At 39.0% G+C, this 16,258-nt stretch overlaps 1 protein-coding gene across 6 annotated transcripts in view; it reads left to right on the top strand.

The window, feature by feature from the left end:
* The window catches only part of LOC118334671 (receptor-type tyrosine-protein phosphatase mu-like), a 162,745-nt gene that overhangs the window by 23,873 nt on the left and 122,614 nt on the right, over window positions 1–16,258 (top strand). For all 6 annotated transcript variants that reach the window (XM_035670694.1, XM_035670698.1, XM_035670697.1 and 3 more), the window contains exon 2: window positions 13,751–13,873. In XM_035670694.1, the coding sequence (XP_035526587.1) occupies window positions 13,751–13,873 (123 nt within the window). The remainder of the gene's footprint in view (window positions 1–13,750; window positions 13,874–16,258) is intronic.

Genomic DNA, 16,258 nt, shown 5'->3' with positions numbered 1-16,258 from the left:
TAAAAAAGGACAAATGGGGCTCTTTCCCCTGTTTGCGAGGTATTTTTTTGGGTTTTTTGTTCCGGCCCAAGCAAGGGGACTGAAGCTGGTGTTGCAACCATCGGTTCAGCCGGGCGCTGGATGGTCGTATCCGGCCCCGTTGGGCAAATGTCGATTCAGCGTCCCCCAGCAGAGCAACTGTTAAGACCTTAAACCCAAGCCAGGAGTTGTCAAGGAAGGCGTAATGTTGTGTTATTATAAACACAAGCATTGTGTTATACAATGACCTCTCTTCCGCAGCAGGCTCAGCTTTTTTTACATTTCTGTTATTGCATAAAAGGACCGGTCATCGACCTCTAGCACCCCCCCCTTTTAAAAATATCAGGGAGACATAAAGGGATTGACCAAACCACTAGATGCCACTCAAAGCTTATAATCATTCATAATTCAGGTCTATAATATGAGGCTGTAGTTTACAGGCTTGGGTGTTGTGTGGTTCTCTGTAGTAAGCTTAAGTATTGATGGCCCTGTGGTTGACGGGGTCGATCTGCTCCAGTAGCCCTGAATCTAGGCAGCTTTTGCGTGAGATCGAACAAACCCCCCACACCCCTGGCTTTGCTCGCTCTCCATCTCTCTCCGCTCGTCTCTTCTCGCTCTCCTCCTCGCTCTCGCTAAACCTTCGTCCTCGTCTCTCCGTCTCTCTCTCTCTCTCTCTCTCTCTCTCTCTTCGTCTCTCTTCTCTCTTCTCTCTCTCTCTCTCTCGCGCGCGCTAATCTCACATTGCCTGGAGGTACTTTTGTGTGTTTTGTGGTTTAGTTCAATTTGTTGATCTGTGCCATGGTGAAATTCCATCAAAGGGATAATTTTTTTCACTATTCTGGATTAGCAGCGTTTGATGTAAACTTGACTGAACCTGGCGCTGGAACCCTTCAGATAAAGAAGATAGAGCTAATTTCATATAAAATGAAACTTTTCTAGTTGTTATTGCTTTTTCCATAAATTGGTTATTAAGATATCTTAATAGTTTCTGGGGTCCAAGGCTCATTAAATATTTTATCATCTCCTATATTTTAACTGCTTCTGTCTTTTCTTTTTTGATATTCTCATATTCATGACAGCTACAAGCCCTGCAGCATTTGCATCCTGTCCCTGTTGATGTCGGTGACATTTCTGAAACCATGTCAAAATAGCCTACATGGCAGTGAGTCCTGCATTGTTGGGGTGTGAAAGAAGGCTTTGGCAGCTCTTGTTGTTTTATGATTGATTTAGCTCTTCTGGCCAAACCAATATAGGCCGAAAGGCCTGTGGGATGGTCAAGCAGTGCAAGCAACTCAAACTGATGTTTGTACTGGATGAGACGTTTTCCTCAAATATAAGAGTATTGTGAGTATCATGACCTTTGTGGTCATTCAGACGTTGACATTTTTCATAAGGACCTGAGGGATTAGATAGACAGATTGACAGCTGTCACTGATTTTATGAATAACTAGCCTCCAGGTACTGCAGATAAAAAGTTTTTAGTTCAACTATTTTAGCATATTCCACAATGCTCAAGATTGTTGAGAGACTCAGTTACTATTTTGAAAAATAACTAAATTATACAAGTGACATTTCAAGCTGAGACAATATAAAGTGACTGATGACTAACACATCTTTTATTTTCCTACTTTGATTAAGGGCTATGGTTGCTTTGACTGCAGAGATATATTAAAGCTGACTACTCAACTAGGCTATATGCAGCATATACAGAAGTATGTAATTATGGATACTGAGTCCTAGAGTGTATTTATTCACAGAGCCAGAGTGTCCACGACGTGTTGACCAGGCTCATCGCACTACATTAAATTGAGGGAATGTAAATGTCAAAGAAATATGTCTATTGACTTGCACTTACAAGGCAGATACTGCTTTTATCATTTGCTGAAGTTCTTTTTTCTGATCTGTCTGAGAGAGCTTTAGATGAATGGCAGATCATTGAACATGCAGGAGCCTGTGCACTGACCAAGCCCAGAACAAAAAAAACACACATTATGTCTTTTAAGTATTTATGACTGCTTTTTTTAAGGTTTAAGCTTCAACTTCCTCAGTCAATTAGCACTTAAATACATGTGATTAGACTATTTTTGGCTATGTATGTTCCTTTTATACTTCTCAATTCTTCAATGCTGGCCTTTTAAGTTTCTATGTGCCGAGGCTAAGACCTGTAGGGAAGTGATTTCGATGATTATAGTATTTAAGGCATCACACAAAATCTTAACACATAACCCTTCCAGTTTTCTGTTGAGAATCAGCCTAATTTGTCATTTTAACGTACCCTTTTGACTAATATTAAAGATTAAAAATTCATATTAAATCTTTAAATTTATAAATTTTGTTATTTGTTTTTTTGCAGTTATTAGTAGGCATGCACAGTGATTTAAGTAGATTGACACTGTTGTGTGGGCACATATTTTTAGAGATGTCCTTTTCAGAAAACACGTTTATTCCTGTGTTTCTGTGATTTATGGGGCATTGAAGGTTAATATCTGTGGGTGGAAGGCTTTATAGATGTAGATGTTTGGTGCTATACTAACTGCAACTAACAATTATTTTCATAATCAGATAATCTGCCAAATAAAGAAGAGCAAAAACTTTTGTCCAGGGCCCATGGTAACCAACAGTGCAAGACCCAAAGAAGTGATGTAAATTAGAGAAAACAGGAAAGCCTCAAATGAACTTAAATAGTAAATAATAGTAAAAACAGTAATAGAAATACTTCTGTGAATGGATTAATTGATTCATTAACTAAACTTCAGGTCCAATACTAAACATATCCATATTGATGATCAATTTACTTAATTTTATTGCTGCCTCAATATATTTTTAAATATTATTTTTCAGGTTCTATATTATTACACTGAACCAATCAGATCATTTTGCTTCAATCTGCACATTTGCTCTCCTTACTGTACTCGACTTCTGTTCACATTGCGTCCCCCCTCCCGTTGTAAATTCATTCTTCTGTCCAGCAAGAATGTGCTTGCACTATGACTTTATGGACATTTGTCACACTGTTAATGAAAAAACCTGCAGTGTAACGAGATCAGAGAGGTGCTGTGCCTCAGAAGTTTGTGTGCTCCGGACTAATACCTGCGATCATTCACCTGGATGTTACAGTGGCTAGATCGTAATATTCTCCTGCAGGGACTCGACAGAAGGCGACCAAGATTGGAGGACCAAAGTCTCCCAAAGGAAACACCCCACAGTAGCTTGATAACCATCTAAAACTTTAAAGGTTTCTCTACTATCCGTGATGTGTTAGGTTTTGATAGGACACTTAAATCAGAAAATAGGTCATGAGCTGTCATACAATAATTGGATTTAAAAATTAATAATATTAATGAGAGTTGGGGAATTCCTTTGTTTCCTTGACTTATTCATACCACTTGACTGTCTGAACTGATAACAAACCAGCCGAAAAGTCTAATTTGTCACACGGTATTCTGTCACTCACTACATAGAGGTGACCTGTACATGCATTATCATATTAAAAGTGGGTCAGCTGCACAGAGTTGTAAAGAGTAGGCATTTATTTTTAAAATTGTCCTTAATAGGTTGGAAAGTCAGTGTGAATTAGCAGCAAAATGCAATCGTTGCTTCATCTCCGCACCTTGTTTACTATAAAATTTCAGCTGAGTTAGGGTGCGGAAGCAATTGTGGCTAATGGACAAAACGGTTTTCACACCGATTTACTGTATTTCTAAATCTCAACGACAGATTAGAAAGAATTCGATGCACTGATCCAAAGTGCCATATCGTGGATATCATTAGTGAAGATTTTGCCCTCATTAATACTTTGACATTTTGGGAAATAAGCTCATTCGTTTTCTTGCTGAGAGTTATATGAGAAGATTGATTCCATAAATCTATATGGTGAATATGAAACTGAAGACAGTAGCCAGTTAGCTTAGATTAGCATAAAGACTGGAAACAGGGCGAACAGCCAGCCTGGTTCTATCCGAAGGTAGCAGAATCTGCCTACCCACACCTCTAAAGCTGACAGATTAACACGTTACATCTCGCTTGTTTAATCTCTACAAAAACCATGTGTGGTTGCCAGGCAACCAGCTAAGATTCCAGGAAATGACTGCACCTTGCCAAGAAGTAGCTACTCCAGCACATATTGTTTTTACACTCTGGTTTTTGTATGAGATATGATGTGTTAATTAGTGAGCTTTTGAGGAGCTTTGCTACTTTTTTTTAAACAGAGCCAGGCTAGCTGTTTCCTTCTGTTTCCAGTCTTTATGCTAAGCTAAACTAAGCTAGCCGGCTGCTAGCTCCAGTGGCAGGATAGTAGAAGAAAAAGAGAGACTGCAATAGACTAAAGAATTCATCCTAAAACAATAAAGAGGTGGACAAAAATAGGATTTTGAAAAGTCCCATCTCCAGCGGAAGGTACATCCTTGTATGAGTAAAAACAAAATATAATGTGACAAAATGGTGGCAGTGGGGAGTAATAAAGTGAAGCATAAATTACTTTAACCATGGTCAAATATTCTTCAAGAAGGCACTGTTAACCTTTGGCTTGTAAGACTGTAATAAGGATTAGTGCGTCCCTTATTAGAAGCAGACTGATGGACAATCAACCGTGATGCTGGGCAGCATTTGGACACAGTGGAAATGGGCTGTAATGTCAGTTTTAGAAATGGATTTTGGCTACAGGGACAAAATCATTTGGATGATATTGTTAAGTGCTTTAGTTAGGAGAGAAATGTCATGGTAAATGGTGGCAGTGATCTTTATCGGTATAATTATCTACATTGTCTTAAAACACCATGGCTGAAATGAGGCTGTACAACACAGTTAAACACAGTAAGACGAGATTTCTCCCACTTGTTGAGATAAATGCTGACCAGTCTGCAGACCATCCTGTTGCCAAGCACAACAAGCGCTGGGCACACACAGTAAATTTAAGAGGGGGGCTCATATGCCTCATGCCTTCCACATTGGCTACCCCTGACCCAGGAGGATTAAGCCTGGCCATGGGGTTTTTCTTTTAGGTAGCTGATTTATGGGGCTACAGCAGAGAAACAAAGGGTCTGAAGGCGTTTGAAGTGTGCAGGTGAAGACCCTAAGACAGCACTTTGAAAAAGATCCCACTGGGATTGAAATCTCTTCAGCCACACCTGTCAAGGCAACACACTTAGATCTACAGGGCAACCTTTCACCTGAGCTGGGATCCACCTGTGCACTGCGTGTCCACGTGTTGGTCAGGCTTTTCAAGCTCGACATGGCAGTGTGTGGCGGGGGATTAAACGCACCGCATTTTAGATTGACGACATGTCATGACACGAAAGTAAAATAATGATATTTCATCAAGCTAATAATTCTGCCTGAATGCGCAAGCTTTGCCTTGTGGCCTAGATTTTCTCCTTCTCAAGAGGGATTGATTCAACCTTTCTTCTATTTTTCTACATTTTCTAATTAGCTTTAGTGATTTCCTAATTCTTTGACATTCAACCTTGGATTATTCCCTCCTCCACACATAAAAACAGGCATTTGTTCCAGTTCTGGAAAACCAACAAAGCATGTTAATGTTCTTGTTTATTTCATGATCAAACATAATCATTCTCTCCTCTGGAGGAAACCTCCCTTTGGGCTAATTTCTGGCATTGTTACTTGCATGTTTGACAAATTAGACTCTGGGAAACTCTGAGAGAATAGGGGAAAAGCTACTGATACTGACATTAGCATTTCATCCCTTCTTTCTTACACTCTTCAGCCAGAATTCAAAGGTTTGTTGACTTAGCAGGTTTTGGAAGGATTGAAGGGGTTCAGTCTGAAGGGTCATCCTCTGTGGGATGGGGATGTTGTTTTCCATTGGAGTGAGCCAGGGGGGTGTTTAGCATTGAGCACAGGCTGGCTTCTTATTCCTTTTTCTCTTCCAGAAGGCTCCCTGTCCAGGTTTGGATCTATTCTCTTCTGGAAACCTTAGAGTTTTCTCTTCTCTTACACTGTCTTTCATTGATTGAAGCTCAGGCCAGTGGCCCATCACACCTGGATCAAACATGAAACCACGCTGGAGGAAGTTTTAGTTTCCAGTCTTATAATATTTAGTATTTCTCTGTGTGTGAATCAATGGTGAGGGTTAATTCTGCTTTAAACCACCTTTACAAGTTGATTCTGCAGCACAGGATACACATCAACAATAGCAGGGCATTTAAACACAGCAGGATGTTTATTTTGTTTTTTTATTTAGGATATTCGACAATCAGAGTTTTAGTATTTTTCTCAGCTTTTCCTCACCTCACTGATCAAAAACCATCTTCGCCTTGGTGCAGTTTTAACTTGTGCAACAAATAAACAGTGATTTTAATAGACCGCCTTTTATGCTCAGTCACCATATCATTTCTGGGTGCATGTTGAACACAGGAAAATGGGAAGCCAAACAAGCCTATTTCACTCTGCCATTCAGTGTATCAACAGGCATTACGCTGAATAGGAAACTGCCTCATTTTCTCTCTCTTTCTCCCCCTCTCTCACTCTCTCTATCTCTCTCTGGAGGGTAGAGGCACTGAGACAGACAGACTGTAGCTCTGTCTGTGGATAGAGACAAGAATGAGGATGCTGGGAACAATAGGAGGAGAAGCCATTGTTAACCAGTCTCATTGCCGTTAAGTCGGAGTCAGGACGCACCAAAGCCACCTCTCAGCAAACTTAACACCGAGCACAGCAGGTGGTTGTCTCGGTTGGAAATTGATTAAATCTGATCTTCAACCTTTGGGAGCTCTTCTGCTTTTTAGTGTAAATTAACTATATTATTTGGCCCCTAACTTAAAGTTGCGATTCAAAATGGACTTGCACTAAGAGAGAAATTAGATTGTTTTGTGCTGTTATCACCACAGGATACTTCTGTGCAGTCAGACCTGAAGTCCTCATTTTTATTTCTTATAGAAAAATGACAATTAGGTTCTTCCCTGTCTCTGAGTTAGATTCCATATTCATCTTAATTGGTGCCTGGCAGGTTGTACAAAATGGAGATGGATTTGAAGTCATTTACTGGAAGTTCTTGACAGGCGCAGTGGAAGAGAACGTCAAGCCCTGTTCTGGCACACATAGCTTGAAAATCATCTGTCAAAATTTAGCATATCTAAGGAGAAGGCTGCCTGTCATCTTCGATGTACATCTAACCGTGCACAAGGGTGGATTTGATCAGGAACTATGTTGTACGCCTGATGTAAAGCACATTCATCAAGTTGATATTTGGTTGACAAGACAAAAAAAATGCCCTGGAAAGGCAAAGAGGTTTTTATAATGAGATAGTTGTGAGCTACATATAGTGCCAGAGGGTTTTTCATAATGAATTTGTGCACAATATTTTTAAATCAAAATATTCATTGCTTCATACATCATCAGATGTATTTTACCATCTTTACTTACAAATGCGATGTTCTCTTTTTGCCCTGATTTTGTTCCGTCACACTAGATGTGATTTGTCGGTTTTGTTTTGCGAAACATTGCTGACAAGTGCATGGCTCAGCCAGGCAGATTATCAGTGGAAATCTCCACTCCAACTTCTTTATTTCCCCTCGAATCAATGTGGTGAACAGCAAGACGTGATTGATAATGATATTGAGATTGATTGTCTAAATCCCATCCCACAGTTCAAAGTCCCCAAACAGATAGTATATATACATGCAATTCAGTGCAGAGATAGGCCTTGGCAGGAGCTGCCAATAGATAAGTGAAATAGGGCCAGAGTGAAAAGGCCTATCAGTCCCTAAGGGGCTTAGCTGTAGGATTCTGGAGCTCTAAACTGGTGGTGGTGGAGGGAGATAGTCGACATTGGTTTTAAATTACCCAAGATTGCCTTGTGGTTTCAGTCTGCGGGGACGCCAGCAGACAAGATGTTTGTTAAAACAAGTGCAGACATTGAGGCAGATTGGGGCAAAGAGCAGACCTGCGATTTCCTAGCCAGACAGAGCAGGTTGGAAGGCTGGTAATTGCAGAATTGGCAGAGGGGCTAAGGAGGTCTTGCAGCAATGATATCTGCCACTGGGACTGAAGCAGTGGTTATGCTGGAAAAGGGCTCAGTTTCCTCCCTCAGAGGATATTCTATCTGATGCCATACAAGCTACAGTATACACCACACTAATGGCACTGTTGTTCATTTGCTTGCTTTGTAACATGGCATATGTAACTGTTTAAAAATGACTGGGTAGAAAATTACCAACAATTATATAGTAGCTAGTAATTATCGTACAGGTGCCAAACTATGTTCTTTATCTGCAAAGTCCAGAGTTCATGTTCTGCCTAGAAACTTTCCAGTCTTCTTTCTCTACATTATGTCCTATCAAACAAACCGGTTGTTCGCATTCTTGCTGAAAGGTAGATGAGTGACATTTTTGCACTTTGGTTTTTGTAAGAATTAGTTAAACAAGATATAAATAATTAGTGAGCTTTAGAGGTGCTGATAAGTGAATTATGTTACCTTTGGACAGCCTGTTTCAATTTTTATGCTAAGCTAAGCTGACCAGTTGCTGGCTCCAGCTTCATATTGAACGTAGAGATATGAGACTAGTATCAATCGTCTCATTTAACTCTTAGCAACAAAGCAAATAAGTGTATTTCTCAAAAAAAAAAAATATATATAGTTGAACAAAATACTCATAAAGTCAAGGACTAGCATTAGCTTTTGGCATTGAAACAAAACACAGCAAACTCAATTACAGCCTCACCAAGGAGATGTTTTCTGAACATGCTCAATAACACTGGATTTTTCATTTAATGCCTTAGCACACATCTGCTTTTTCTGTATTCTATTTCCACACTCCTTCCAACTCTCATTCATTCACTGGCATTCAGAGAGAGGACTGTGTGCATAGCACTCCACTACAGTACCAAACTTTCACTCACGCACACATACTCACACATACTCACTCACACACACACACACACACACACACACAGCCTTTAATGCTTAAAGTTTACTTTTGTTACAGGTGCAATAACAAAAGGCCTTTTAAGTCTGACTTGAAAATCTTTAGGAGAAATTGGCTCCAGCATTGAGGGGTTGAGGTATTGATTCTGGCCTCTGGCTCAGTCCAGGAAAAGATGGATAGATTTCTTTGAAATGCACTCTGCGTGAGAATATAAAGACTATTGTGTGTTCTCACTCAGGAATAAATTGTTTCATGACATATCTAGGGCCACCTTTTTAGCTTCAAGCTGCCTGCTTCTCTTGAAAGGGGAATGTTGACAGGGTGGAGCACATTCATCTGTAGTGCCAGACTACCCACACCTCATAGAAGCTTTTATTGAAAGTTAAATCTCCTTCAGTGAGTTGGCAGTCTCTCGTTGGGATATCTATTTCAGCAGCTGTCGAGGCTGATTATATGGGGGTTGTGCCACACACTGGCAGCGATATAAACCTCCTACAGAGAGAAGGACTATTATGACGCTATTGATTGATGCTTTCATCTGCATGCATGTGCACAATCTCTTGACTCAGAAACAGCCGTTTTGTATTGATGGTATGCAACATGTGATCAGTGATACATTTTGTTTTTGATTCATGGCGCTCACAGTTGCAAAGTCACACATTTGAGAAAACTTATAATGACATGGAATTTCTGTAGAACAAGATGCTTTAATGTCTGCCTCAGGACGGAGCAGTTCTACAGCAGGTCAATAACAAGTTGCAGGCGATACAGGAGAATTTTCCAATACTGAAGTCTGATACCAAGAGCCCTATGTAACAATCAAAGCAATGCAAATTGATGTATTGCTTGTTCACACCCTGTTAGCCTGTTTAATGGTCAAAATAGTTCAGCTAAAGCAATGAATGGGGTTGGTGCTTCAGTATAGTCAATGAAAAAGCATGGATTTGTTCCACCCACTGTTTTCAGATCCATAGACAATCAATAAGAGAACATAGTATACCAAGAGACTATACAATGTAATTGGGTTTATAATCACTACATTCTCATTTAGGATGGGGTTTGTAATTACTCTGCTTAAAGTAAAGTCTTTTAATTGGAATGTATCAACTTCTGGCTTCATATACTGATAAAAAGAAAGATTACAGCTACAGGTTGAACTGCAGGTGAGCAGTGGAAAAAACATATTGGTGATATAAGGAATCTATTTTATTAACTTCCTATTGCCTTTTTTCTTAATGTCTGTTCAATTCAAATTAACTGAGCAACAAGAGACTCTTTAATAGAACAGATCTGTTAATTATATCTTTGAAGAGGATGAAGTTTCAAACTGAAACCTCACCCCTCTCATTTTCCTGATTTATTATTAAACACAGAATTGACATTTAAAAAAAAGAAGAAGAAACCTCTCAAAATTAAACAAGCAATATGATCTGCTTAGTGCATATTCTTTTTGATGGCTTTTTTAAACTTTAGTTTGAAATTCTCTCTCCACTCCCATCACCCACTGACTTAGAGTACATTTCACTCCTCGCCAATGCCATCGATTTGAATATCAAACACCAATAAAAGCCACCTCTTTGGGTTTGTTTGAGCACCACCATGCTGTGAGAGGAAAGTGGGCGGCACAGGGCAAAGGATCTTGGAACTATTGAGTCAAAATATTGATGGAACGGAGCCAGTCCCTGTGACGCTGCAGCCAAAGACTCATGTTAATGTTCTCCAAGTTGCATCTTGGCAACACAGACAGTTTTATTTATTTAGAGAGTAAGTTGACTGAGCATGAAGTACATGCTCTTTTTCAGCACCACGTTCATACTTCCAGAGTTTCACACTGTCACTCCAGGGAGGTGGAGGACGACCATAGTTGGCCACAGAACAGCTCTAACTGAACCGTTGGGGGTTAAGAGTCTTGCCTTAAGGGCATGTTGATGGTTGATTCATTCATGAGGGTTTCTCATTCAGATTTCCTCACCCAGATCTTTCTCTAGTTTTGGGAATACGTTTTTGACTACCCGTTTCTGCCGCTTCATATGTAATCAACAATTAGCACTACAGGTTGTACGAGCTGTGTATGGTATATGCTCTATGTTCATGGTTCTAAGCAGAGCTTCTTCTTTCAAAATGGAATTACAAAGGTCTGAACAGTAGTTGAAGAATTACTCAATACTCTGCTACAAGTAAGAGTCATGCATTCAAAATATTGCTTAAATAAAACTATGGCATCAAAATACACTTAAATTGACTTAAAATTAAATTACTCACTATGCATAAGTAGTCATTTTTGCATAATATTTATTACATTATTGGTTTATAGTTGATGCATCAGTGTGTAAGGATCAATTTAATGTCCAATTCAGACTACTTCACATACTGCTGTGTAGCTTAATCTATAATAATACAATACTATCATAATTTCTTCGTTGATTGTATTTTGTATTAATTATTAAGTAGCCTAACCAGTAACTTTTGGAGTACAAAGTAAGATAAAGTAGCATCAAGTGAATTTAAATTAAAGTAAAAGAACTTCAGAACTGTATTAAAGTAAGCTACAATAAAGTAGGCTATATTTGTACTGGACATAATAGTAAATGTGTTATGTGAAATGTAAAAAATGTCAAAGAAGAATAACATTTAAATATTACAACATTTGCATTGAGTGTACCATAGGACAAGTAAAACAAGAAAAATATGAGATGTAAAACTGTTCTCTGTTGATTTTATAATTGTTACAGTGGCAACAAATATGTGGAACTATAGCACACATTTTCACGTGTCATAAAAGCAAGGGTTTTAGTAACAGCATTAATGATGCCTTTCTATTAATAGATAATGACAATAATTGTATTATTTACACCTGTGCCTTTTCTATTGTGACCCATTGTTTGCTAATTGGCCTCAAATGTTCTTCATATATTCTATAGCTGGCTACTTGACAGCAACTTAAACAAAGACCATTTAATATATGTGGCAGAGTTAGTAAATGATAGAAATGTGGTATTACGGAAGGTAAATGCAAAATTCATTAAGAAGTTTTGACCATTAGAGAAGCCAAAAGCCACTCCAAAAACCACCACAGTGAGCTTTCAGCATAACAAGCTGTTCTGGCTAACATGTTAGCAAACGACTACCTAAGTTAGCGTTAGCTGAAATAGAGCAACATAGACATCTTGGGAGTCTGAACTGTTTGTACTGTACTAACTAACTCTTAAGAATAGTATCTGTCTCTCTTTGGTGTGTTTTTTTTCTTACGTGTGGCTTTGTTCTCTGTAATTTGTTAGCTTTTCTTTGATGTTTCACACTAAGCAGGAAACCTATAGCTGACACACAGGTACTGTTAGCTCCACATCTTATCACGTTGCTTTTTTTTTGCTATAGGAGGCAATGGATTTCTGGACAAGCTCTCAACAATTTCTCAACCTTTTACCTGTGATACTGTGGCAATCTCTCCCCTTCCTATGTCCGCCCTCTCAAAAAACAGACAAAGCAGCAAATATATCATTAGCAGCTGCCCTATGGAGCTGGATATTAATTATCCTGTGTTCTCCTCGTTTGGCCACTCATTTGCACGTGTACTGTAAATGTCACCAGAGAGATAAATGGGAAAACAAAAACCCCAGCTCGTAGCCTTTATGCAGCAGAATGTCAGAGGGAGCTTGTAAGAGATGAGATATTGGTTTTGGCCCGGCATAGATTCTGTCTCAAAGGACATTACAAGAGGCAATAAAATTTGTATGTCATCGGAGTTTAGAAACTTATTAGCAATGTGCAAGCAGACATTTTCAGATTCAACATTTGGATTCATTTCTGGCAAGAGGCAGGATAATATAGTGCACATCTGTTATCAACAAAGCACCGTGTAATCATGCATCTGAAGCTGCATAATATCATTTTGTCCAAGTCACAGCGACCAAATGGCAGGACGTGATTCCATGTTTACAAAATGGAATGGAATAGGATTTTGTGTATATTATTTTACTTAATTTATTCAGTATTATCCTCTCATTGTCTAAATTGCCCATCTTTTCTCCTTGTGTGTAAGAGCTACGTAACATCTAGAAAATGAGCAAATATTTGAACTTTGAAAATGCCATGTACCGTTACCGGTATTCTCTTCTGGCCTCATTTTACCACTCACGTGACATCCGGTTTGTCGTCTACCATTCGCCTGAATACACCATGTAAAAGCAGCATTATCTGCCTTCTCTGAAATGAAACTCCCACTGAGTAAATACCCAGTATGAACTCCTATGCAGCCACATATTGTTCTGACTACCTTTTTTTTTTTTTTAGATTTATGAGTGGATTGAAAGGCACTTTGGAGGGGGAAAAAAAGCTCAACTCTCACATTCTCTATGTGGCCTTTAAGGTGCAAGGAATAAAGGGGCATTTGTATTAATCGATCACACGCCAAGCCCGGTTGAAGCCTGGCCCTAATGGTTGCTTGCTGTCATTTTGCAAGCAGCTTGTAAAAAGGATTAGAGTGGCTCTGTGGAGTAGGGCGCATGAACAGCAAAGTTCTGTGGCCGGCAAAGAAAATAAATCAATTTATCCCTGATGGTGGTGCAGTTTTGGAGCATAATGCCTAACGATGATGGAGTTTGGACACTTCATACTTGTCATTGTGAAATTGGACTGCCGTGTTGCTAATGATGGTAATGTATGTTGTGCCTCGCCTACTACAGTAATCCTTCACTCTGTCTCACTTAAATGCATCTCATTGTCTGGCATATTGCATTATAAATACCACTGGAGAAAAAAAAGAGGAGAATTTAATTTATATATTCATTCATTTGAGCAGCAAGTTAATGGAAAAACTGTATAACCATATAAATTTCTTCCTTTTGTCACAGGCGATTGTAACTTCGAGAAGCCGCTGGCAGCGTGTGGGTACAGCCAAGGCAGAGATGATGACCTTGACTGGGAGCAGGCCAATACCAGAGAGAAGCCTTCGTCAGATCTATGGATGCCCTCAGGTAAGGACAGTGACACTGGCTCTTGAAAAGGGAAAAATATGAAACCATCTCTATACAGAGAATCCATTGCAATAGTCTTCACATTTGACACTGGCTATTTTGTGTAGGAAACACTTATCTGCACTAAGCGTATAGTATTTTTTGAATAGAGTATTTTTTTTTTATATATATAGGGAGTTTCTTTCTAGTGCATACAGGTTGAAAAAAGGTATTCAAGCCAGTGAAGAAAAACATATCAGATTTAAAAAATAATGTTTTCCTGCAACACAGCAGCTCCATTTAGAAAGAGGATCCGAATATGCTGCTCCTTGTTACATGGGAAAAGATGACATCTGCCATGATTAAGACTATCCTTAAAAATAGTAAATATTACTTGGCTCAAATGGGCAAGCTATACCCACAATGATTATAAATATTCCAAACATGCAACTAATTTGACAGAGCATTTACATGACAAATTTTCATCTGCTATGATTTTTCCACAAAATGAAATTTATCTCCAAATGGCCAGTTCAGTCTGATGATTTAGGTGTTTACATGAGACATTTTTTCGGATTTGGCTATATGTCTGACTAATTGGGATATACTCCAAGGCTGCATGTAAACAACTTGGTGTTACAGACTAATAAGTATTGATTACATCTTATATGTCTATGCCCTACTATTTGATCTTGTAGACATAAACTTTAAGGAGAAATGAATACTTATTCTCTAGAGTTGCAACACTATTTTATTCCATTATTATCATTTTGACATGTTTGTGCAACTTCTTTCCACATGAGTATCTGCTTCACGGGATCTTTGGGACAGTCACATGAGACAAAAGCAACATTTGATAAAAAAAAAAATCAGATCCATTTTAATTAAAGAAGTCTTTTTGTCAGCCACATATTGAAATTCATTAAAATGCTTTCCCTGCATTTTGTGTCTGTCGCACACAATTTGTCTCTTTAATGTTCCATTGATCGCTTTCATTTGATTTGAAATGCAGAGATATCACCGCCACTGAGCAGAAGGCACCTAAGGAATTAGACTAATGGAATGACTTTTTTTCCGTGTTATAACAAAGGTAGCGTTGCAAACTAATGGATATTGTTTTCCTCCCCTATCTGACGCCTAATCTCACAAAGGCTGCATCACAGATAGATTGCACTGGGCCCCCCCAGTGACAGAGGGGGAATTAATTAGCAGGCCCTCACTAATTTTAAGCAGCCAGTGCCCAGACCTGTTTGTGTGTACATCAGGATGATGTGTGTTGAACCGCCCCGAAGAAATTACTTTCCATGGAGGGGGAAGTGTCGACTTTTTTCTATCGCAATTGATTAATGTCGGGACACATGGAGGCTGGGCAAAGGTTACAGCGAAATCTGGAAAAGCCTTGACCTACAAATTAACACCTCGTGCTTGGTCTAAATTTAACATATCTGATTAAAATCCCATGTCTGGTTAAGAGGTGTCCCTGATTGTGCTCCCTAGTCTGAGTACACTTCAGATAGGCTTGTTTTCTACTGGCACGTCTTGAATTGTGCGTAATTAACAGGTTGCAGCTCTGTCTCCATTTCTCAGTGTGAGCACTCAACCTGCCGTGCGAAATTGTAATCTCTCCTCTTTGACCACATTGAAAGGGATGTGAAATGTAGTGTACTTGACGCCTGAAATTGTTTTAGGGCTACTGGAGAGGGGGTTGATGGGTAGAAATGCATTTATGTGAAAGCCACACTGGTGGAAAAGCTATCTCACCTCTGATTGCTGTCTCACTCTCGACCTGTACTTATGAATCTTCACAAAACGACCTTATCATACTCACAGAACAGATTGTTCTGAGCAGAAGGCGTTGCTACCTCAAACACTCTTAAAATTGGTTGTAGACAGTATCTGTCCAAATAGGGGCGTTCTTAATGTCATTGTTAATGTATGATTTTAAGTGATGATTAAAAACCTTCTCTGCCTTTGCTGAGTTTTCAGAGCAAATCAAATCCTTCCAGAGGTTAAACGTATAACTCACAAGTAAACTCCAATCCCAGTATACTTTGGAATTTTGGATGATTTTGTACCTTTTATGATTTACAACTATTGCCAATGTTCAGAGCCAGTGCAGAAAGTAGTTCGCCTTTAATGTACTGAGGTGGAGAGTGTGGAGGTCAGGGTGGTGTAGCATGCCTTTTTCAGAATTGTTCAACTTTTATTAACCGCAACAATGATCTTTCTCTAACCCTGGCCAAGTGTTCTAGTCGTCTAAGTCTAACCATACCTTCGGCTGGGCAATATAGCTGAAAGATCACAATAAAATGTTTAATTTCAGTTGATATCGATAATTATGAATAATTTTTAATTACCTATTAAACAAGGTAAGTTTAATTACTTTATGTATGAACCGCTGTGATG

Source organism: Morone saxatilis, unplaced genomic scaffold (genome assembly GCF_004916995.1).
Source record: "Morone saxatilis isolate NCDOM2014 unplaced genomic scaffold, NCSU_SB_2.0 Contig23, whole genome shotgun sequence".
Classification (NCBI taxonomy): domain Eukaryota; kingdom Metazoa; phylum Chordata; class Actinopteri; family Moronidae; genus Morone; species Morone saxatilis.
The sequence above is the reverse complement of the archived record's forward strand: the minus strand, read 5'-3'. Positions and strand labels throughout refer to the sequence as shown.